Raw genomic sequence first — 22561 nt, forward strand, 5'->3', positions numbered from 1 at the left:
CAGAATCCAGCAAGTAAACGCATCAAAACAATGGATATATATATATATATATATATATATATATATATATATATATATATATATATATATATATATATATATATATATATATATATATATATATATATATATATATATATAAAAATGTGTATATAATTTATTTCAACAAGTTGCCAAGGCAACATTTATCACTTTCATTTAAGTTGATTACTATAATAATCTAAAACAGAAAAAAATCTATAAAAACCATATAGACAAATGAAAAAGTCAAAACAAAACAAACTTTAAAAACAAAATGGAAAATATAAAAAAATAATAATCTCAAATAACACTGACAGACACATAGATTTGTTGTAGCTCTATTTATACACAGTGGGTTTTAAACCCCCTTTTAACAACACAGAACTCTTTAAAACAGGGGAGAGGAGCTCCTAAATGCCTGCATGTGGCATGTTAAACAACAACAAAAAACACTGTCTCAGTGAGTTATCAATAAATAATCCAAATGACAATAATTTACAATATGTTACAAAAGCAGTAAATACTGGGGTCTGTTATTGTCTATTTACATCTGTGCAAACACTCATATATGTACACACGCACACACACACACACACACACACACACACACACACAGTTGCACATAAGAAAACGTTTCAGAATCTACCACTTATTGGCTTCATATTCATTCAACAAGAAATATAAATCCTAGTGTTGTGGAAAAAAAGCATAAATTGAAAAGAATATGCTCAATCTCACTTTTGATGCAACTACACTGCATTTGTGTTATCAGTCATTTTGTTTAGTGTGTTAGATATTCAGTCTTTGTAATAATCTCACAAAAAGAAGCCCTTGTCCCTTTTAGTAGTGTGGCATTCACCAACTGAAGACATTCAGATGAAAATAAACCAATCAGAATCTGAGGTCTCATAGACGGAGAGTGTGTGCAGACGCACTCTTATGGCTTTAGAGAGTTTTGCACAAATGTGTTGTGTACAATAGAAAGAAGTAACAAAGACAAAAACACATACACGGCTACACTTACAGATGCATGCACATGTACGCACACAAAAGTGAAACGAAGACATCACAGACAGATAGACAGATGAGAAGACTATATTTGTTCAGATATGGCAGGTCTTATTTTTCTGTACATGAGGTTGCGCTGTAAACTGTTTTTTTTTTTGTTGTTGTTTAAGTGTCCTGGGTGTGGCTCAAAAGACAACAGCCACATAATAATCAACACACACTCACTCTCTCACACACACACACACACACACACACACAAACCCACACACACACATTAGAGCCCAAAGGCGGTTGTGGACCCTGCCAGTCTATTGCACTTCCTACATCTGAACCACACTCTGGTTAACATTCTTCTGTCCAATATGAAAGGGGCATGGCTGCGACAGGATCCGCCCCTCGTATCAGTCCCCTGGAGGAGGTGGGAGAGTCGGTTCTGTGACAGACAGCTCCTGTGCGAGGTCATTGAAGCGGGCGATGTAGTCGACGCTGCTCTCACTCATCATACAGGCTAGCTGGGTATCGACCTATAGCAAGAACACAGCCTATCAGCGAATGTCCAAATGCTTTTTGGGTCTGCAGCTAGGGCTGCATGATAAACCGAATAAAACCGTAATCGGGATATGGCTTAGTGTAATTGTCAAATTGCAGAGGCAACAATTTAATTAATAATTACAGATAATTATTCATATAAAACACTTTGAAAGATGAGGACGGATGCCACATTTAATTTGCATATGAATTAATTTCAAACACCCTCACTTCCTGTTTATTTCCAACTTAAGCCAGGATGTGAAAAAACATGAACAGGAACACCTGGTGATTAATGTGCCATATCGAATAACATTAAGCTACCAGACAGCTGTTGGGGACTTTCTGTGTTTCCTCTCACCTCGGCTACATCCGGCAGGCCGCGGGACTGAAAACAATCGTGGGAGTTGCTGTCCAGTAAACTTGGTCCAAGTAAGGCTGTGTTACTCGAAGGGGGCAGGGCTGTCCTTCTTGTCTTATCAGGAGATGCCAGACTTGCTGCAAATCAGGAAAACAAAGATGCGCTTGTCAATAGTGCTGAGACTGATGAGGGTTTGCAGTAAGAACACAGATAGGGAACATTTTGGATTCAGTATGATACCAGCCTCTGGAAATCTCAGTATCAATGCTAAATAGATACCTTAAGCAACATATAAAATTATGAAATTAAACTAGGGTTGCCATCGATTAATTCAATGCTAATTAGCCCTGCCTCCACCAACTAGCATGAGCTCAGAGATCCACTTGGTCAACTGAGGTAAACGCTGCACAACATCTGACACATAACGGTAATTAATATGATTAGCCTTTTGTTTAACTATGTTATCAAACAGCTGCTAATAATGTGTTGCTAATGTTACACAAACCATGTTCAGAGTCAGACAGCTTCTAACAATCAGTATGATTAGAAACACTTTGAACAACTCAAAACGTCGGTGGAGATATGGGCATATACATCGTAATATGCATCATACACTCGATATATTGCTAAATCTACCCGATTTTTCATATCAACATAAAAACATTCCAGGATAACCTGGCTTCTCGTGACTCCCTTGCTTCAGAGCGCTCATAGTTAATGATATGCTAAAGCCCGCCCGCACTTTTACATGATTACAAGGTAGTTTGTGATGTTACAAATGCCAGCAATTTCAAACCATGTTTTTGTTTTTTGTCTTTAGATCACTGCAGTTTTAAAGAGAAAATACTCAGCAATGGTGTTGACATGAATTTGCACATAGTTTGCCTGAAAGCTTATTAAAAACACCACATAGACATATCAACGACTTAAAAAAAAATTTGATTTTCACCACATGGGGACTTTAAGGGTTGGTAAGATTTTTGAAAGAAGTCTCTTCTGCTCACCAAGTCTGCATATATTTGATCAAAAATACAGTAAAACAGTAATATTGTCAAATCTTATTACAATTTAACTGTTTTTCTATTTTAATATATTTTAAAATGTCATTTATTCCTGTGAAGGCAAAGCAGAATTTTCAGCATCATTACATGATTCTTCAGAAATCGTTCTAATATGCTGATTTGGAAGAAAAAAATCTTATTATAAAACTGGCGAGTTGCTTAATATTTTTGTGGAAACCAGGAAACATTTTTTCAGGATTATCCGAGAAATCTGAGAAGTTCAATAGAGTAGCATTTATTTGAAATGATCTTTTGTAACATTATCACTTTTGAACAGTCAACATTATTAATTAATCAAAAAAAAAATAATGCGTCTTTGCTGAATAAAAGTATTAAATTCTTAAAAAAACCTTACTGACAGAAAACTTTTGAATGTTGTGTATATACAGTGGAGCAAAAAAGTATTTAGTCAGCCACCAATTGTGCAAGTTCTCCTACTTAAAAAGATGAGAGAGGCCTGTAATTTTCATCATGGGTACATTTCAACTATGAGAGACAAAATGAGAAAAAAAAAAAAAAATCCAGAAAAATCACATTGTCTGATTTTTAAAGAATTTATTTGTAAATTATGGTGGAAAAGAAGTATTTGGTCAATAACAAAAGTTCATCTCAATACTTTGTTATATACCCTTTGTTGGCAATGACAGAGGTCAAACGTTTTCTGTAAGTCTCCACCAGGTTTTTACACACTGTTGCTGGTAGTTTGGCCCATTCCTCTATGCAGATCTCCTCTATAGCAGTGATGTTTTGGGGCTGTCACTGGGCAACACGGATTTTCAACTCCCTCCAAAGATTTTCTATGGGGTTGAGATCTGGAGACTGGCTAGGCCACTCCAGGACCTGGAAATGCTTCTTACGAAGCCACTCCTTCGTTGCAAGGGCGGTGTGTTTGGGATCATTGTCGTGCTGAAAGACCCAGCCACGTTTCATCTTCAATGCCCTTGCTGATGGAAGGAGGTTTTCACTCAAAATCTCACGATACATGGCTCCATTCATTCTTTCCTTTACACGGATCAGTCGTCCTGGTCCCTTTGCAGAAAAACAGCCCCAAAGCATGATGTTTCCACCCCCATGCTTCACAGTAGGTATAGTGTTCTTTGGATGCAACTCGGCATTCTTTCTCCTCCAAACACGACAAGTTGAGTTTTTACCAAAAAGTTCTATTTTGGTTTCATCTGACCATAAGACATTCTCCCAATCCTCTTCTGGATCATCCAAATGCTCTCTAGCAAACTTCAGACGGGCCCGGACATGTACTGGCTTAAGCAGGGGGACACGTCTGGCACTGCAGGATTTGAGTCCCTGGCGGCGTAGTGTGTTACTGATGGTAGCCTTTGTTACTTTGGTCCCAGCTCTCTGCAGGTCATTCACTAGGTCCCCCCGTGTGGTTCTGGGATTTTTGCTCACTGTTCTTGTGATCATTTTGACCCCACGGGGTGAGATCTTGCGTGGAGCCCCAGATCGAGGGAGATTATCAGTGGTCTTGTATGTCTTCCATTTTCGAATAATTGCTCCCACAGTTGATTTGTTCACACCAAGCTGCTTACCTATTGCAGATTCAGTCTTCCCAGCCTGGTGCAGGTCTACAATTTTGTTTCTGGTGTCCTTTGAGAGCTCTTTGGTCTTGGCCATAGTGGAGTTTGGAGTCTGACTGTTTGAGGTTGTGGACAGGTGTCTTTTGTACTGATAACGAGTTAAAACAGGTGCCATTAATACAGGTAACGAGTGGAGGACAGAGGAGCCTCTTAAAGAAGAAGTTACAGGTCTGTAAGAGCCAGAAATCTTGCTTTTTTGTAGGTGACCAAATATACTTATTTTCCACCATAATTTGCAAATAAATTCTTTAAAAATCAGACAATGTGATTTTCTGGATTTTTTTTCCTCATTTTGTCTCTCATAGTTGAAATGTACCTATGATGAAAATTACAGGCCTCTCTCATCTTTTTAAGTGGGAGAACTTGCACAATTGGTGGCTGACTAAATACTTTTTTGCTCCACTGTATTAGGGCTGCCCTCAACTAAAGAATTTTCTAGTTCATATAAGCGATTAGTCGACTAATAGCACATGTATATTAATAAGCCATTTAAATCATAATAACGAGCTTTTAATTGCCTATATAATACATTGCCTAATGCGGTCGTGGGTCCTGAAAATGTGCAGGTGTCAGTTCGGTTAAAGAATGGGGTTTTTATGTTTGTGAAAAAGAAAAAAAAAAAACGCTGTATGAACGCAACCGTATTAAGTGCCACAGCCATACTAGCCATTAGCAACTGCTCTAGAGTTTTGTTTTGTGCGAAACATGACAGGGGATTAGGGATGAACATAAACAGTGCGTACCTTGACGCATAGTTCCAGCCCTAGTTTCCTACCGTTACTGGTGTAAATTAAGTCTAAAATAAAAAGCCATAGATAACAGGGTATTGAGATGAGACGTGTTTGATACTTACAGAGTAGGCAGCCGAGACTTGAATCAGTAGAGTCACTGGGGTACCACTGAGGGTCATGTGTGGGGGACGGCATCCAGCTGTCACATGAAGAGGGAAGTAGCTTAGATCTATCACTCCCATTCAGCTTAGGAGGTGAGAGCAATGATCCATCACCTGGGAAAGACACAGAGACCAAAAGTGAGTGAGTACCCACTGACAGAGACATTCATCTAATACCCATGTTCAACACCATAGGTAACAGGTCATACCATAGTGCGAGTTGATGGCGAGCTCAATAATAGAGTCGCTGATTTGAGTTTGTGGCTCTCCAGATGGAAGAGACTCCTCTGGGGGGCCCGGTAGAGAGATATCCAATAGGGAAGCAACACTAGGAGGGGCCAAGAGGGAGTCCCCACCCCCTGGAGATGGTGGAGAGACGCCATTCTGCAGGGATTCCTGCAGACAAAGAGAACAAACAGACCAAGATATGATCAGCTGTGCATCCAAAAGTGAAAGAGGATCTAGGGAGAGGATTATTTCTTACCTCAGAAGGCTCCTGATCAAGTAGATCAGGCTCTAGCTCAGGTGCAGCAGGTGCCGAGTCCATGGCCTCCTCAGACTCCACAATGGCCTTATCTATATTTGGGGCTTCCACTTCCCGACAAGGGCTGCCAGGGATAATACCTGCGGATTTTGCAGCCAGGTCAATTGCACCTGAAAAAAATTCAAGAGAAATTCAAGAGTGTGTAGTTGTGGGATTCAAATGTTCAGTGCATGAATGCATCTTTTATCATTTCGTTTCTAATTTAATTCTTACTGGACAGCTGAGTAGTGGGCGCAGGACTAGCTGTAGTGGACAAAGCTTTTGAGGAAAGTTGGCGGTTGGATGGGGCGAGACGAGCTTGTATTGGACGAAAAGAACCAGTGCCTGAGAAAAAGATTTTAAAAAGAATGGTGGAATTAAGATCAGATCACTCAAAAATACATACATTTCATTGCTTGACTTCAAGTCACTTATCATTTAAATCTAACAATTTTATTTTTTATGAAATATTTGCTTGAGTTTTTTTTATTTTTTTTATAAAATGTCACTTGATGTGTGTGATGACATTAACATGTGGCATAAGTGTCCAAATACTTCATGTGCAAATAAAGGTGCATTTAAAGGTGTGCACGAGTGTTATGCATTTGTGTGGATTTATCACCTGTAGCAGATGAATTGGAGAGAATGGAGAAGGAACACACATGAGGCGAAGTGTCTCCGGTGGTTCGTGGCAGCAGCGTTCGCTGTGAAAAAAATGCATGTACAAACTATTATTATTTGTAAGTAACAAATACAACTGAAGAACAGCTCCAAGCCCCACTTCCTATTGGTTTTTCCTTCCATCCGCACTCACCTGAACCACGAGAGGTTTCCTTAGTGGACGGCCTCTCCCTATTTTCCGCTGCTTTGAAAATATATCTGACTGAAGACAAAATAAAGCATAATTAGTTGAAAAAGGCTGTTGATGGAAACAGACAAAATTGTTGCTGATTAAGAAATTATATTTTAAAAAATTAATAAATTAATTTACATTAATAATTTATTCACCAATGGGGCCTTAAATTGATCAAAAATGACATTTTTAAATCGTTACAAATGAATGCTGTTCAGTTTAATCTATTCAACAATCCTGAAAGAAATGTATCAGTTTCCACAAAATTATAACAAATATTATGTTTGCAAAATTGATAACCGTTTCTCGATCACCAAATCATCAGCATATTTGAATGGAAGGATCATGTGACACTGAAGACTAGAATAATGATGCTAAAAATGCTGCATTTAAAAATATATTTAAATAAAAAAAAGTTACTTTTAATTGTAATAAAATTTCACAATATTACTTGTATACATGATTTGGCCAAATAAAAACTTTTCTGAAATGCATTTCATTATTATATTTAAATATAAAAAGGCTTTTCCAACATGTCCTATCACTTTCTAGAAACACTGACACTACTCACACTGATGGAGTCCAGTTGCTGGCGAAAGGCTAGCTCCGCCTCCTTATTAGGAGAGAACATCCGCAACTGGCGGGAGCTGTTAGGAGGCAGGGTTGTCGGGACAGCAAACCCTTCACTGTCACCTCCGGAGGCCAGCAGTGAACGCGGCAGGTTCCTTCCACCTGCGGAGAACACATCTATTTAAATTTCAGCTGGTCAAATTGATACAGAGCAGGAGCATTGCAATGCCATTGTCACAATATTGATTCAATTTTTTTTTCTTTTTTTCTTTTCCCAAGAAGAAATGATATGAAACTTCAGGTTTTTCCCGGATGTTACCTGTTGCTGGTCTATTGATGTGGGAACTATAAACTCACTTAATATACTCACTTTACATGTAAAATATTTCAGTATTTAAATTCTTTCTTCTCTACAAGTTTAATGTGCAACTTTAAGTAAACCATTTGTAGAATGATTTCTCTAAAACTTTAATATGAGAGCAAGGTGAACACCTGTTTAACCAGTTGTCAAAAGTACTGACTTCGGTACCTATCTGTACTGAAATTTTAAAAATGTGACGCTTTGAGCGCTGTTGAGCGGATTCGTAAACACCTCTGATTGGCCATTGTGTTGACGCGCTCATCGGATATGCCAGTGATTGGCTACAATGATCAACGCATGGGAGCATTTGAAAGCACACGGAAGTGTTTGAATATTAAAGCGTTTTGAAAGTGGGAGCGCGAGCGATTGGAAGCAGGTGTCTAACAGTGGACCGATCCAAGCTCAAAGCGTCACATTTTTTAAATTTCAGTACCGACTAGGTACCGAAAGTCGGTACTTTTGACAACTCTAGTTTGGCGCAAAACTATCTGCCAAACAAAGGCAAATAGGGGCAAACGGTTTAGAAAACAATTATTTCTACAATTCCAGATTGCAGAAATGACACATCTCAACTCAAAGAAACAATTTTATCTACGTGTACCTGTGATGACTGCATTATTAAGAAAGATTTTGGAGCGTGCCGCATGTTGCTGTCGCCCCCAGCTAGGACTGCGGGTCGCCCCAGCTGCAGTTCTGCCTGGAGGAGTCACAGATGATTCCTCTTGACCTGATTTCAATGGTGAAGTGCCCACTGAACACACCTCTGGAGTCTAGGAGAGCGAAAATAATAAATAAATATTATAATAATAAAATGAAAACACTTTTTGTAAATTAATCTAAAACATACTGCAGTTTTTTAAATAAATATTTTTTTAAATATAAATAAATACATGTAAATACAATATAAATATATTCAAACACAGAATCACAGAAGAACAACTTCTAAGGAAGAATTAGCGTTAACTGGTCTTATATTTATTTATATAAACAGCATTCATTTGCAATTTCTAACAGATGCTTGTTTTGTGCAAGTGAACACGCCGAGAGAACTACAGCCGACTGTCAGCCAGCACGTGCGTTCTGCTCCTGCGTGTAAGGAGACCGCTGTCTATTTTTTCATACATATTCATCTATATTTGTAATTGAGAAAGGGAGACCAGCACTGCAGGCTGCAGATACACAAACCGTAAACAAAGCAGCACGTGCTTATTGTTTTGAATATCATTCATGCTGATCACTTTCTATATTCCACTCGGCTCACGTTAATATTAAACATCCACCCAGAAACACTCAGGTACATGACAGAAAATTAGAACAGCCTTCTGTCTGTACCGCCTTGACTGTTTGCCCACTGTTTTGCTATTATTCTCGTGCTTCGACTTCACTAAACTGAACAGCCAATCAGAGTTCTCTCTCTCGCCCGACACAGATTCTACATGTTGAATCTGCCCCCCAAAAAATGACAGCGTCCAACTAGAGCCACCGGGAAAACCTGGTCAGTCGGTGCTGAAAAACGGTCTGACATTGCCTGATCATCGGCTTGGTGCGTCAGGCTTAAGGTTTAAAAGAGAAAAAAAAAACAGACTCACTGGTTTGGGGTTGACCTCTGATGACACGAGTCTCAGGAGACACCGAAGCACACTTTGAGCGCTGGGCAGGGCTGAGGGGTGGGGCTTAGGTTGCCATTCATACTCCAACTGTAGTTTCCCAGGTTTACCCAGCATGAGGTAGAGTTCTGCCAGTGTCACATTCTCAGAGCCCTGTGAGCTCCAACCTTCTTCTCGGATTTGTTGAGGAGATCGTTCCGTCCCGACCACTTCCTCGCCACGCCCTTGAGGCTCTGACTGTGGCGGTGCTTTTTCTGATGCAACTCCACCAACTGTTCCAGGCTCCTCAATCTGGCCGTCTATAAGGGTGGAGTCTCCCTGAGTGACAGTCTCTTTGTCCCGCCCACTAGCATCAGTCTGAGTCTGACTCACTGCCTCTTGCTCCACAGTCCCCACCACATTTCCCTCCTGTCCAATGGGGAGTGGTGGATTGATGGTTGGACTGAGTGGAGAGGTAGTGTTCAGGGTGGGGTTTACAATGGTCTCCAATGCTGGAGCTGAAGTGCCACTATCAGAGGCTTCAACAGGATGCCCATCGCTTCTTTTTGGGTCTCCTCCCATCAGGCCAGACTTGCCTGATTTTCCTCTAGCAGGCTGAATTCCCAGAATATGAGCTGCAGGCAAGTCCCTAATACCCGTCCGGCCACGACCACTCTCCTGCCAGTGTACCGTGCAGGAAGCCTTGGAGTGCACAACACGAGCCACACCTGGCAAAGTAGTAACTGTGCTGTTCTCTGCTGGAAATAAGAACAGGTCCTCCGACTCGCTAGACTGGGCTAGGCCGTCTAGAGCTTCTCGTTCCGCTAGACTCTTACGCTACGCGTGACAAGTTAAGGAGAATTACTGTTATAAAACAAATAGGGATGGATACTGACTGTAGCATGGAGATCTCTGACAAATTTCCCAAACAAAGCAACCAAATCTATCACAAAAGTATTTCATAAAACAGAGGAAGGAAGAAGGAAGGAAATTAAGCTCTTGACTGTGCATACTGAGACATCTGACCGAGATCTGAGTGGAAGGATACAATTCGTTGATCCTGGACGGCCCACTTTTGCTTCAGGAATTCAATGAGAGTGGAGACCTTCCGGTGCAACTCGACAACCATCCTACAAACAAAACACAAGCATGGTTCAAATTTGTTGTAACTTTAATGCCACAATGAAACTGAAGTATCATATCGACAGGTTTTTTTTCCCGAATATCGGAGTGTAACGTATTATCGGAAAAAGTGGTTCTTGGTTCTATGTATCGGTTGATGACTGTATTTGCTGAATGGAAGCAAATTAATGCAAGCTTGGAGGGGTGGGTTTAAGTGGACAAAATGATTGGAGAAGTCTACCAGAAAGAAATCTGATGTTTCGCCAGCAGAACAACTTATGATATTTTTATTAAAAATTGTAAGGTCAAAAAAATTAAACATGCACGGATGAACTGCTCACAATAAGATCAATAGCATGCATTTAAAAAAATGGAAGTCAATATGAAATCAAAATGCATTTTCTTGACTCCAAAACTAAAAATGAAGCAAAAATTATTATTAATTAATTTAACAAAAAATAACATTCATATAACGTTACAACATTTCACTTGAAAATGCCAATACTAATAGAACTTTAGATAAACAAAAAAACAAACCCCAAAAAAAAACAAATGATATGAAAACAAATAATAACAATGACAGCATGGAAACTATGCTAAATCAAAAAAAAAAAAAAAAAAAAACATTTTACAAAATCTATTATAATAGATATAATATAAATTATTCAAGCATACTTTTTAGCAAGCTGAAAACGCTAGGCACTCTGCTGAAAACGCCTATCTGTGAGCGCTTGAGAGCGCTTCAGCTGCGCAGCGTTTTTTTTTCAGTTGAGACGCTTTGTTGCTATGATACGGAATATCCGCGACACTGTTACCTATAACTGATTGTGCAGGTAATTTGTTTCAGACTAAAATGTTCACACAATGTGGAATTACTTGCCATGTATGTTCGGAGACAAGCAATATTAATTTCTCATCCATTTTGTTTCTGTTTGTTGATGTCGCTGTGCAGCAAGAATGTTGTGATAGTTGGTCAGTGTTGTATTTGTCCCACCCCTCCTCCACTCTGATTGGACGGCTGGCTAAAAAGTGACAGTGATGAGCGCAGCGTTTTACTCAAAGTTGAACATTCTTCAACTCGAGGCGACCAGTAAAAAACGCCCAGCTCTCAGCGCTTGAGCGTGAAAAAGACGCTCAGCGCCTCTTTACGCTCCTGGCGTTTAAAAAATGCGGCACTCCCATTAAAATCAATTGAAAAAGTATGCTAGTAGCTGGAAAAAACGCTCCGGTGGACACACGGCCTAACAGTCCAATCAATTCCCAGATTCCCAGAAGTAAAAGCATTTCATGTTGTCTTTAAGATTTCAAAATAATAAAACTTTTGCAGTAATCAATGAAATAAGCCAAGTGAAGGTAAGATTTAAAACAGGTGGATCAGTGGAGTATGCACGAAAGGTCATGAGTGTGCATTAGTGAAGCTAACCTGAGCCGAGGATTGTGGGCTAGACTCTGAACCCGAGTCCAGGAGTGGTTGCTCCGGGGTTGAAGTTCGACGGCCACCTTCAAGGGTAAACGCACAGGCTTCTGATCCTCCTCATCACTCACACCTGAAACGGAGAATGAAAAGAAGAAAACTATAAAGCCTACAACACTTTCTCCATGACTCTGATTGATAGTGGCCTAAATCTGCATTATCTGCGCATTTCCAATCAGTCCCACATCCTGAAACCATGGAAACAAAGAAAAATCACTCCTCCTACACCCTGGAGAGCAGCCATGGCACACTCATCCGTTGTCCCGGTCCACCAAAATACCCATAGTGCTCCATTTTCTCAGCTTTCTTTTGTTACCCCCTATTCAATCTGTTCAACTCATTAACTAAATCAATCTTTTAAGAGTGTTTCTTTTTCTCTCTCACACACACACACACCATCTGGATCGCAGAGTTTCTTCAGCGCGCGGCACATGGGAGCTTTGATCCTCAGGTTTCTGCCTTTGGAGCGCACTGTGGTGGCCCTGAAACAAAACACACACAAAAAAAATAATAAATGTACCCCAATATGATCACAACCAATAAAGATGTACAGTAGATGCTCCAATTAGATATGACCTTACTCATCACTACTGTGTATTATTGAAATTTATTTTTCTCTCTCTCACACACACACACACACACACACACACACGCACTTACCCCTGTTGGATAAGCTCATTTAGTTTGGCCACATTTTTGTCATCCATCACTAGAAGGAACAGGAAGACAAAATATATTCAATATGTTCCCATGTGCAACCACTTAAAATGTCCCCCCTTGATCTAGAAAACCAATTGACTGATATACTTACAGCCTCCGACCTTCTTCCTGAGTTCAGCATAACAGATGAGGCCATAGAGCTCCTGAGAGGACTTTTTCAGGACACGAGAATACACTGAGAAAGATGGACAAAAGGAAGCAATAGAATGGGAGAAAGAAGAACATGAAATTGAGACAGTCAGATCAAAAATACAGTAAAAAAAATGTAATATTACAACAATGTTTTCTATTTCAATCTATTTTATTTATTCCTGTGATGGCAAAGCTGAATTTTCAGCAAATATAGAAGTGTATATTATATTTATATATATACATATAAAATGTGGAATATAGAAGTAGAGTTTAATGTTGTTTATAATACATGTATATATGCTAAACATGTATGCTTCAAATCAGAATAAGGATACAATATATAATCATTAACATGCAGGCAAATGTGGATACTGTGGGCACACTCATTATTTGATAATTCCTTAAATGACAAAAACCAGGCGATGTGGCAGCCGAGAAGATTAAACATCAAAGATGAAGGTGACAGAATGAATTTAAATTTAATGCCAGGTACATCTTTGTTGTGCCAAGTTGACTGATGGACAAACAAATTATGTGTGACCCAAGGGGAAACAAAACCCAATGTGAGCCATGTGTTCTGAAAATTGCTGGAAAATAATACAGCTAACTTGAAGAGGCATTTGAATGTGCACTATCCTGGAATTCATGCTGAGAAAATGAAGGTTCAGTGGGCATGGTAGTCAACAGATGATCTGAAAAAATGGCTATGCTACTGTTGAGTTTAGAAAAAAGGCAGACCATTTAAATTGGTACTTTTTTGTTCCTGGCATTTGTTACCCATGCAAGCATTACCTTAACATTGAAGCAGTAAAGCTTAGCTAATACTATCACAATTACCATGGAGGAATTACCACTAAATAGCAACATACAATTTTTATAAGTAAGTTTGTTGCTTACACACTAAGTTTCAGGAATGACAACAACATTTAAATACGGGAGTGAATCCCCTAAATTATTGTTACATGTATGTACGGGACAAAACTCTCTCGAAACTCGGATGATTGACAGCTTGGAAACCATAGCAACGTTCTGGCATCTCGTGTGTTTGGGGTCCATTATTGTCATCAAATTAATATTACAGCAACAAAATACTCATTTTCAGCAATTGTAACCGAAGCAGAGTGCACAGATTGCGGTGTTGCCATGTTCACTTATTTCAAAAGTTTTTGAGCTTGTTGTTTTAAGCTCGGCTCATAAAGTGAATGAGTTTACAAAGTTATTAACCCTTGTGCATTCAAAAAAAAAAGTTACACTTAGGTTAAAAATGGACAAAAATGTCCATGCCAAAAAACTGTCATAGAAATATGATTTATTAATATTTTTTTCCACTTTCACTGATGTCAATTTTTTAACCAGCATCTGTTCTATCCATAGATACCAAATATTCATTAATTTTAAGAACTTTAACCCTTTAAATGCTGGTTTGTTTACATAATGCCATAGGTGTTTTTTTATGAAAAAATTAAAAATAGTAGTTAATTTTCATAAACTAAATGCTAAGCAGAATTTTTTTTCTTTGCTTATTAGATTCTTGGGTGGGTCAATGAAGAACAACAACATTAATTTTGAGGCATTTATATTTTTTTTGTAGTGTCAATTTTTTTAAAAAACTAACACTTAGGTTAAAAATGGACAAAAATGTCCATGCCAAAAAACTGTCATAGAAATATGATGTATTAATATTTTTTTCCACTTTCACTGATGTCAATTTTTTAACCAGCATCTGTTCTATCCATAGATACCAAATATTCATTAATTTTAAGAACTTTAACCCTTTAAATGCTGGTTTGTTTACATAATGCCATAAGTGTTTTTTTATGAAAAAATTAAAAATAGTAGTTAATTTTCATAAACTAAATGCTAAGCAGAATTTTTTTTCTTTGCTTATTAGATTCTTGGGTGGGTCAATGAAGAACAACAACATTAATTTTGAGGCATTTATATTTTTTATGTAGTGTCAGATTTTTTACAAAAAATAACACTTAGGTCGATAATGGACAAAAATGTCCATGCCAAAAAACTGTCATAGAAATATTATATATTAATATTTTTTCCACTTTCACTGATGTCAATTTTTTAACCAGCATCTGTTCTATCCATAGATACCAAACATTCATTCATTTTCAGAATTTTAACACTTTACAAATCGGTTTCTTTACATCCTCGGCTTCTAATGCACCTGTGTGCTCAGTGTCAGTGGGCAGCACTAGTTTCAGAGCTTCCTCTGCTGAGTAACGTCTCTTCAAACAATGAAATGATCAACCCCTCAAGCACCACATATGTATAGGTTTGGCTGTGAGGACACCTGTGTGAACTCAAACTTTGTATAAAATCTACCAGACTGAAAAATCAGTATTTTCTTGTGGTGAAAACTAAAATAATGTGTTTAGGGGCTTCTGAACGTCTACTTCAAATTCAAGCGTAACTTTTATCTCCGTACAAAAACAATAACAAGTGAAAAAGTGCAATCAAGGGTTAAGATGCGTGTTTGGTCAAAAAGAAGAACCTTAAAGCCTTCTTTGACCTTTTTCATAGTTTTCACCTGACCCTATGACCCTGCCAAGGGTGTGACTCATACATGGAGTGGGATTTTTGATTGCCAGTATGATATAATTTCTTTCAAACTAATTACACAAATTAAATTTTCAGTAAACACCTGCAAACTACACTCTGACATCCTTACCAGTATACCCACACAATTATAGCTGCATTATTTTTCAAATTGACTCTATCATAGACTATAATATGCATAAGCAGAAAACTCAAATAAAGCGAGTATTTCTTTTATATGCCAAATTTGAAAATATGGCACAATCTAGTAAAAAATGGTAAAAATGTAAAATTTGAAGCCTTGCCGATAGAATGAATGCCTATTTGCAAATATTGTATCATTTTATAGTCAAATGGCCCTGGGTTAAAAAATTGCAGTTTTAATGGGTTTCAATGTGGACATTTTTGTCCTTAAGGTCCTAAGTGTGAGTATTTTTTGTACGGAGGGTAAAATTGATTTTTTGAAGGAAATGAGGGTAAAATATTAAAATTCCAATAAAAATAAACACCTGAGCCAAAATTCATGTAGTTGGCATTAACAAAGGCACACTTAGAACAAAAAACAAAACTGAAATGGACAAAAATGTCCTTAAGGATGCACAAGGGTTAAAGTGAGCATACACGAGTCGCAAAATTTTGGTCTTATTTTTCAGCATAAACCATTTGGATTTATTCCAGTTTATGACGGGCTTGTTCTTTGCTGTTTTTCTAGAAAGATCTGGCAACACTCAGTGATTGTGCTACTTTCCCTGTTATGTCTTGCACTGCACATACAGAAAAGAGAAACATCTCTGATGTATGTTAAAAACGTCATTAACAACAAGTTGTTCAGTTTGGTTTGGTACACACCGCGTAGACATTTCTATAAATGCGGTTGTCACTATCTGTATTTTTCTAGAGTTAATGCAGTTGTAGTATGTGGTTTTCATTCCCATAAATTGCTGAACTGTGTGTACAGAACAGGATTAAGCACTAAAAGGTGAACTGACAACCGAATTTAGTTGCAGTGTGTATGTGGCCAATAATCCCAAGCGTTTGAATGGTAGTGTGTATATTTAGGAACTAATCTTGACAACTAACCATCTGGTGAGAAGCTGGACAGGGGACGCCTCTCCACAAAACAATATCTTCCTATCAAACAAATGACTCCACTGTGGTCTGTAAATGTCATACAATATTTAAACTGTCATTCTTACCGTTGGTGAAATCGATGTGTTTAGAGATTTTGTGCCAGGTCCTGTAGTAGAAATGGCGCACCTGCTCCTTGTTCTTCACCATACTTGCCGGTTTACCCTTCTTCTTATATTTAAGAGCAATATTGTTCTGAATAGCCTCAAAATCCTTCCCATGCTATAAGAGGACAGGAGAGAAAATGACAAACAGTTATCCATAGCTGGAGATTTAAATAAAATACAAAAAATATGAATCTTTCAGGTACATGACAAATTAAAATGTAGTAAGACATAAATATAAGACATCACAGACCTCAACTCTACCTTTAGAGATGACATGTAAATAAATTAAACCTATTAGGACAGTAAAAATTTCAGTCTGTCCCTTGCAAGTAAAGGAGGGAGGGAAACTTTGATAATGGAACTGATTCAGGAATTCTGAAAATTCTATTCTGTAACCGTCCCATAAAATGAACTAATTGAGTTGTTTTTCAAAACACCATTTAAAAAAAAAAAAAAAAAACTACAGTTTACTAAACCTCCAGAGTGCCGCCAAGAGCTTTCAGTGAGTTTTATTATCATTAAAGTTGACAAATAACCTCATAAAGTCCTTCAAAGAAACTGTTCTTGTCCTCAGTGCTCCATGACTCCCACTGTCTGCGCACTCGTTTCTGACTCCCCCCTTCCTCCTTCTCTGCAGGACCCTGGCCCTTTGGGGCCGATTTGGATGCTCCACCTGCCCCAGAGCCGGCTGAACCTGCAGCGGCTGGCAGACACACAGAGGGTCCTGCTTCTGCACCTGAGAAAGAGAGGGGAAAAGAAAGAAGGTTAGTATGTCATTTCTAACACATGCTGTAATTCTTGCAGAGAAAAGCTTTGCAACAAGTCCAAGATCAAAAAGTACTTGTAAGTATGTATAAATACAACACAACACTAAACAAACTGTCACTTATATACAAAATATATCAATAGAGATTGCTAAAATGAGCTAGCTTAATTTGGACGGCTGTAAAACAGATCTACTCAAATTTACTCATAACACTTTGGACAGTTACGTTTATTTTTGGCTTAACACAACAGATTTACAAAACCAAAGAAACATTTCCTCTCTTTTAAAAATCAAAGAACCCCCTCAAACCAATAAAAAAATAATATTCAAATAATAGCATAATGTCAGACTGAGTCCTAATGGAAAAAATATTCTTTTTCTGTTCGTAGTTTGGAAGGCCACACAGATTATTAATCTATTTCAAGCTTTGTATGCGCCGTGTTAATGTGGGTGTATATGTCAGCAGGAGTGTATGTGCATGTCAGGAAGTATGCATGGAGTCCCGACTCCCTCGGAGGGCGTCTAGACCTGCTACTCAGTGCACTGATCCAAAAACAACACGTGGAGAACTGGAGATGCCAATAACTCTCTCCACTTACACACAAGAGCATGCAATGACAGCACCCCAGAATACATTACAGCCTGCAAGGCTATTGTCTACATTTAATATAAACACTGATTCCCTTATAACCCCTGTGTACATTGAGATCAGGTCATTCAGATTCCTAATTACAAGAGTGATCTTCTCCTGATCAGATGCACAGCTGGCTGCTGCATCAGAATTAAACTCCTAACAACAGTGATTTGTCACCTGCTGAATGACAGCTCATTGACATGAAAAACGTATAAATATTGAGTCTGCTAATTTGAAATAGTGCACTGACACTTATTAAGTCATTTAATATGGTTACAAACATCCAAAACATTCCAGAGCAGAGATTTAACAGGCTTCAGTTTGAGTAGTTTGTCAAGTCACTCTCACTCCAGAAAGCGAGAGAGCTTCCCCGCGTTACGTCAAATAAAAAGCAGCCCACAAACTCCCAAATCATTATGCAAATGCCTTAAAACACGACCAAAAGTGAGATAAAAGCACAGAGATTGGGTTCACTGACAGGTGAGCACCGGACACACGTCGAGATGGCCACTCACCTTTCGCTTTCGCACCGCCGTGACCGTTCAGCGCCGGGGACGAGGCATCTTTCCGTATCCGTTTGCTCGGAGGTCGCACGCTGGAGCGAAGAAAATGATGCTGGTCCTGGTTGTTTGGGGCGGCCAGGACCGGGGAAAGGGCTGTCGGGTTCACCTGGACCCCGGGTGGACTTGATGTTTGGGTGGAAAGAGTCGGAGCCAAACCGGGGCTGGCCGTGCTTGATGGATTAAGTGTTTCCTCTCCGACTCTCTTTGTACTCGTCTCCTCGCTCGCCTGATCTGCGCTCTCTCCATCCTCGCCTCCTTCGGGCTTTCGGTCCGGTTTGTTCGGCCCCTCGACTCCCGAACCGCCCCCTTGGCCCACTGTCATCCTGCGCAAACACAAACGAAGCACATTCGTAAACATTTTCCGCGACTCAAAACAACGATCAACTTGGAAAGACGACATTCTGCTCAACTCAACATGGCCGCCGCTGTTTGTTTCAAATCCCCTCTCACCGTCCCGACAAATCGCATCGAAAAATAGCCATTCGCTTATTCACGAATGTGACCAAAAACACAGATTCTGCTTTCACCCCAGCCTCCCTTTTGTGCAGTTTCGCGTGACTCGAGTTGCAAGCTGCCCTTTATTTATCTTGAAATTCAAGCGCGAGCGCCTACACTTTAGCGCCCTGCAGAAACGACAGACGACAACGCAAATCTTTCGCGCATTCGACCTCTATCTAAAGTGCTTGTTTCTCAAGCACTCTTACCCATTCTCGAGCTCTTCGGAAGCAGACGGCGTCTTCTTTCTCTTCACCATGAGTTCGAAGATTTTCGAGACCAAAACTTGACGGATTTGAACATATTCAAAGCGCAAACGAGGTCAGGCAAAGTCGTCCTCTCCTGGCTGCTGCTCCTACTGGGGTTCAACTCCGCGCAGCGCAACTGGGAGCTCTCGTAGCCACAGCAACTCTGACTCATAAACTCACTAGTTTTATCACAACAACAAACACCTGTCATTTAGCATATGTTTGTGATAAAACAACACACGGTGACGCTAACTTTGAATCTGACTGCTCACCGGATCTGCTTTTGAGGCATTTCGGTCAATACAAACCAATGCACGCGCACACAGCCAATATTCTCTCTCTGGACTTTGCTTACACTATCTACGTCACCATAACTAACTAACAGAGCAGAAGCTGATTTATTATTAACATTTTAATTTTGCTCAGTGACACCCACAGTCCCAGTTTATCCCAATATAAAATGGCTACAGTGCTCGTTGATTTCATCATCTCAACAACAAGCAGGACAGACTTGATAGAGCACATATAGATCACGAGAGGGGGTGTGGTATGGTGCTTTGCATACACAGCAATAAATTAAACATTAAACACCCGCAATAGCGCATATAACAGTGACTTCTTCTCGAATCTTTCATCTTTACCGTTTAGTTTTGTTTTGTTTTAAATAAAAAGTTTGCACTGGTCGCTTGACAATGTTTTGCTTGATTAGGGTGTGTCTTTAGTTCATAAGAGCTTAAAAACCTTTGACATAACAGACTTTGTCAAACAGGTCAAATATTAAAACACCTTATCCTTGATAATCGTGGATGTTTGTGCATGTTTAGATGTTAGAGGCCCGTTTCTTCCCATTATGTTAGAAACATTATTGCAGCCAAGGCTGTGAACTCTATATAGTGGGTGCAAACAACTTTTAGCTTGATTTATCGCATGAGTTACATCATCATAATGTCTTTATGAAATAAGATACAGCTAGGCTAGGCAATGTCGACCTCAGCTGCTCAACCACTGCTACCAACAGCTGCAGCTGTCAATGCTGTCAGTGTCCAGTCCAGGTTGAATCAAGCAAAATGCTTTTATATTCCCCCTTTGAGCATTCGGTTAAGACATGTAGATGTTTGAACAAGTATAAAACTAAACTAGTTTGCCTGGGAAGAAGCCCATATGACTGAGCACAGAGAGTGACAGGTACAAATGAACTATCTGAAATACATTGTTAACTTTTGCACAATTGTAAATACTACAAATCCAGGTGATTTAGCTATCAAAATATGTATTTTGGGGGCTTACAGTAAGAGGCTGTTAGTCTGATTACACCATTAACGAATTGCAACAACTGACACCTAACCAGCAGCACATTCATTGACAAAGTTGCTCCGCTAACTTGCTAGCTAAACAGTTACCGTTTCGTTTGCGGTAAAGTCGTGTAATTAGCTCAGACATGTAATCAATAATGTCGTATTGACAAAAATCGATTTTACAAGTCCTATACCTGTTTAGGAGATGCCTTGTTGGCCTTGAGAAACTCCACGGTATCCAGAAAGACCAAACAGAGGGGTAGCAGGAGAACCACTGAGAAGTGCATCCCTTCCTGTTTTCCTCTGCTGTCAGGCACGCCTACCACAACTCAAAAACAAATCCCCTGATTGGTCAATGTGATGCGCATCGACGCGTTCGTAAAATGATTGACGGAGAAGTTGACCCAATCAATCATGGAAGAACAAGAGGGGGCGTTTTTTCAAAGCAGCCAATCAAAACGTACGTTCAACCTGCGTCATTTCATTCATCTAGCAAATGTTTTAAAATAACGGTCCCACCCAAAATGAACAAAGACCGACAGAGACACTCAAGGGAAACATGCGGGAATCAGTTATTATTGTTAGCGAAAGTCAATGTGATTTAATATTCTATATTTTATTTCATTTTTTAATATTCGATATTTTAATTGTTATGTCCAGAACAAAATACTATGCTCAGTACAATATATCATAACAATATAACTCAACATAATATAACACGTCGAGGGTTTAAAAAATATACAAAGCACAATAAGGTCTTAAAAGCACTGAAGAAAAAAATATATAAATATATAATTTATATATATATATATATATATATATATATATATATATATATATATATATATATATATATATATATATATATATATATATATATATATATTAGTAGTATATTAGTAGTATGTTAGTACTGATCATCATAATAGAATTTCCAGAAATCATACAGTAAAAAAAATTCTGTTTTGTAAATTTATACCTACAATGTACTATAATAAAAAAGATCACATATGCCTTATTTTCAATACCCTTTTCATAATTTGTCATAACACAAATTAATATAATTTATATGTGATGTGATCTACGAAAAACCCACCACATGGTGAAATTTTACCTATCACATGTTTCAGTACCATAATTAGAGCCCTTTCCAAATCTGTTTTTACTTCTTTCATAGCTTGTCTGTAACAAAAGTTATGGTTTCTTTCTTTCTTTCTTTCTTTCTTTCTTTCTTTCTTTCTTTCTTTCTTTCTTTCTTTCTTTCTTTCTTTCTTTCTTTCTTTCTTTCTTTTAAAAATCTGTTTATTGAACTTTTACAATAATACAATAATAACAGGATACAGATAAAGGAGAATCATGAAAGAATTTTTTTTTTTTTCCTCTGGGGAGTGGGGTGGGAAAAATATTCTTTCATGATTCTCCTTTCATGATTCTCCTATATATATATATATATATATATATATATATATATATATATATATATATATATATATATATATATATATATATATATATATATATATGTTTAAAAAATAATTTAAAAAAATAAAATTTAAAATTTAAAAAATAAATAATAATAATAATAATAAAAAGTAATTAAGCAAACTAAATAAAACATAAAAAATAGAGAAAAAAAACTCTAAATGTCTAATCGCTCTGATTTTCAGGACTGGAATTTTGAGAAAAACAGTTTAAATAACTGTCACCCCCTTTTTTCACATAGACATGAAAATGCACTATCCAAATATAAATGGTTGTAATTCAAGAATGCTTTATAGACCTAAGGTTGGTATAGTTTTAAGTTTATGAAAATGTAAAAATATAATTTTTTATTTATAATAATATATTACAAAGCATGTTTTACTCTTAAACTGCAAGAAAATAAAAGCCAAAAATGTAAACATAGCAAGTTTTAGGTTGAAACATTTCAAAAATGAGCATTCAGTAAAGTTTGTTTGGGCGCAGTAC

General features: G+C 38.1%; 1 protein-coding gene across 3 annotated transcripts; it reads right to left on the reverse strand.

Annotated features, from left to right (window-relative positions):
- Positions 1-363: 363 nt before the first annotated feature.
- Positions 364-20886, reverse strand: cramp1 (cramped chromatin regulator homolog 1). Of its 3 annotated transcripts, none has more exons than XM_067373480.1 (20): positions 20788-20886; positions 18508-18878; positions 17129-17328; positions 16554-16707; positions 12767-12850; positions 12616-12664; positions 12352-12437; positions 11905-12028; positions 10408-10489; positions 9363-10196; positions 8375-8543; positions 7414-7574; positions 6804-6872; positions 6612-6693; positions 6224-6334; positions 5951-6120; positions 5676-5862; positions 5428-5580; positions 1919-2055; positions 364-1553 (listed from the first exon to the last, which is right to left on the reverse strand). In XM_067373480.1, the coding sequence occupies exons 2-20, from the start codon at positions 18875-18877 to the stop codon at positions 1431-1433; spliced, it is 3345 nt and encodes a 1114-aa protein (XP_067229581.1). In that variant the 5' UTR covers position 18878; positions 20788-20886; the 3' UTR covers positions 364-1430. The 3 variants fall into 3 exon arrangements, with proteins under 3 accessions (XP_067229581.1, XP_067229571.1, XP_067229562.1); XM_067373470.1 differs by lacking the exon at positions 20788-20886 and adding an exon at positions 19260-19888; XM_067373461.1 differs by lacking the exon at positions 20788-20886 and having other exon boundaries at positions 18508-19887.
- Between the last annotated feature and the right edge of the window lie 1675 nt (positions 20887-22561).

This window comes from Chanodichthys erythropterus, chromosome 3 (genome assembly GCF_024489055.1).
Source record: "Chanodichthys erythropterus isolate Z2021 chromosome 3, ASM2448905v1, whole genome shotgun sequence".
NCBI classification, from domain to species: Eukaryota; Metazoa; Chordata; class Actinopteri; order Cypriniformes; family Xenocyprididae; genus Chanodichthys; species Chanodichthys erythropterus.

Coding starts and splice junctions, on each gene's coding strand:
- cramp1 (XM_067373461.1), bottom strand. CDS start 18,955: ATGTCGTCTTTCCAAGTTGATCGTTGTTTTGAGTCGCGGAAAATGTTT. Junction 12,665..12,766: donor CAGGAAGAAGGTCGGAGGCT/GTAAGTATATCA, acceptor TGTTCCTTCTAG/TGATGGATGACAAAAATGTG. Junction 12,438..12,615: donor AATGAGCTTATCCAACAGGG/GTAAGTGCGTGT, acceptor GTTTTGTTTCAG/GGCCACCACAGTGCGCTCCA.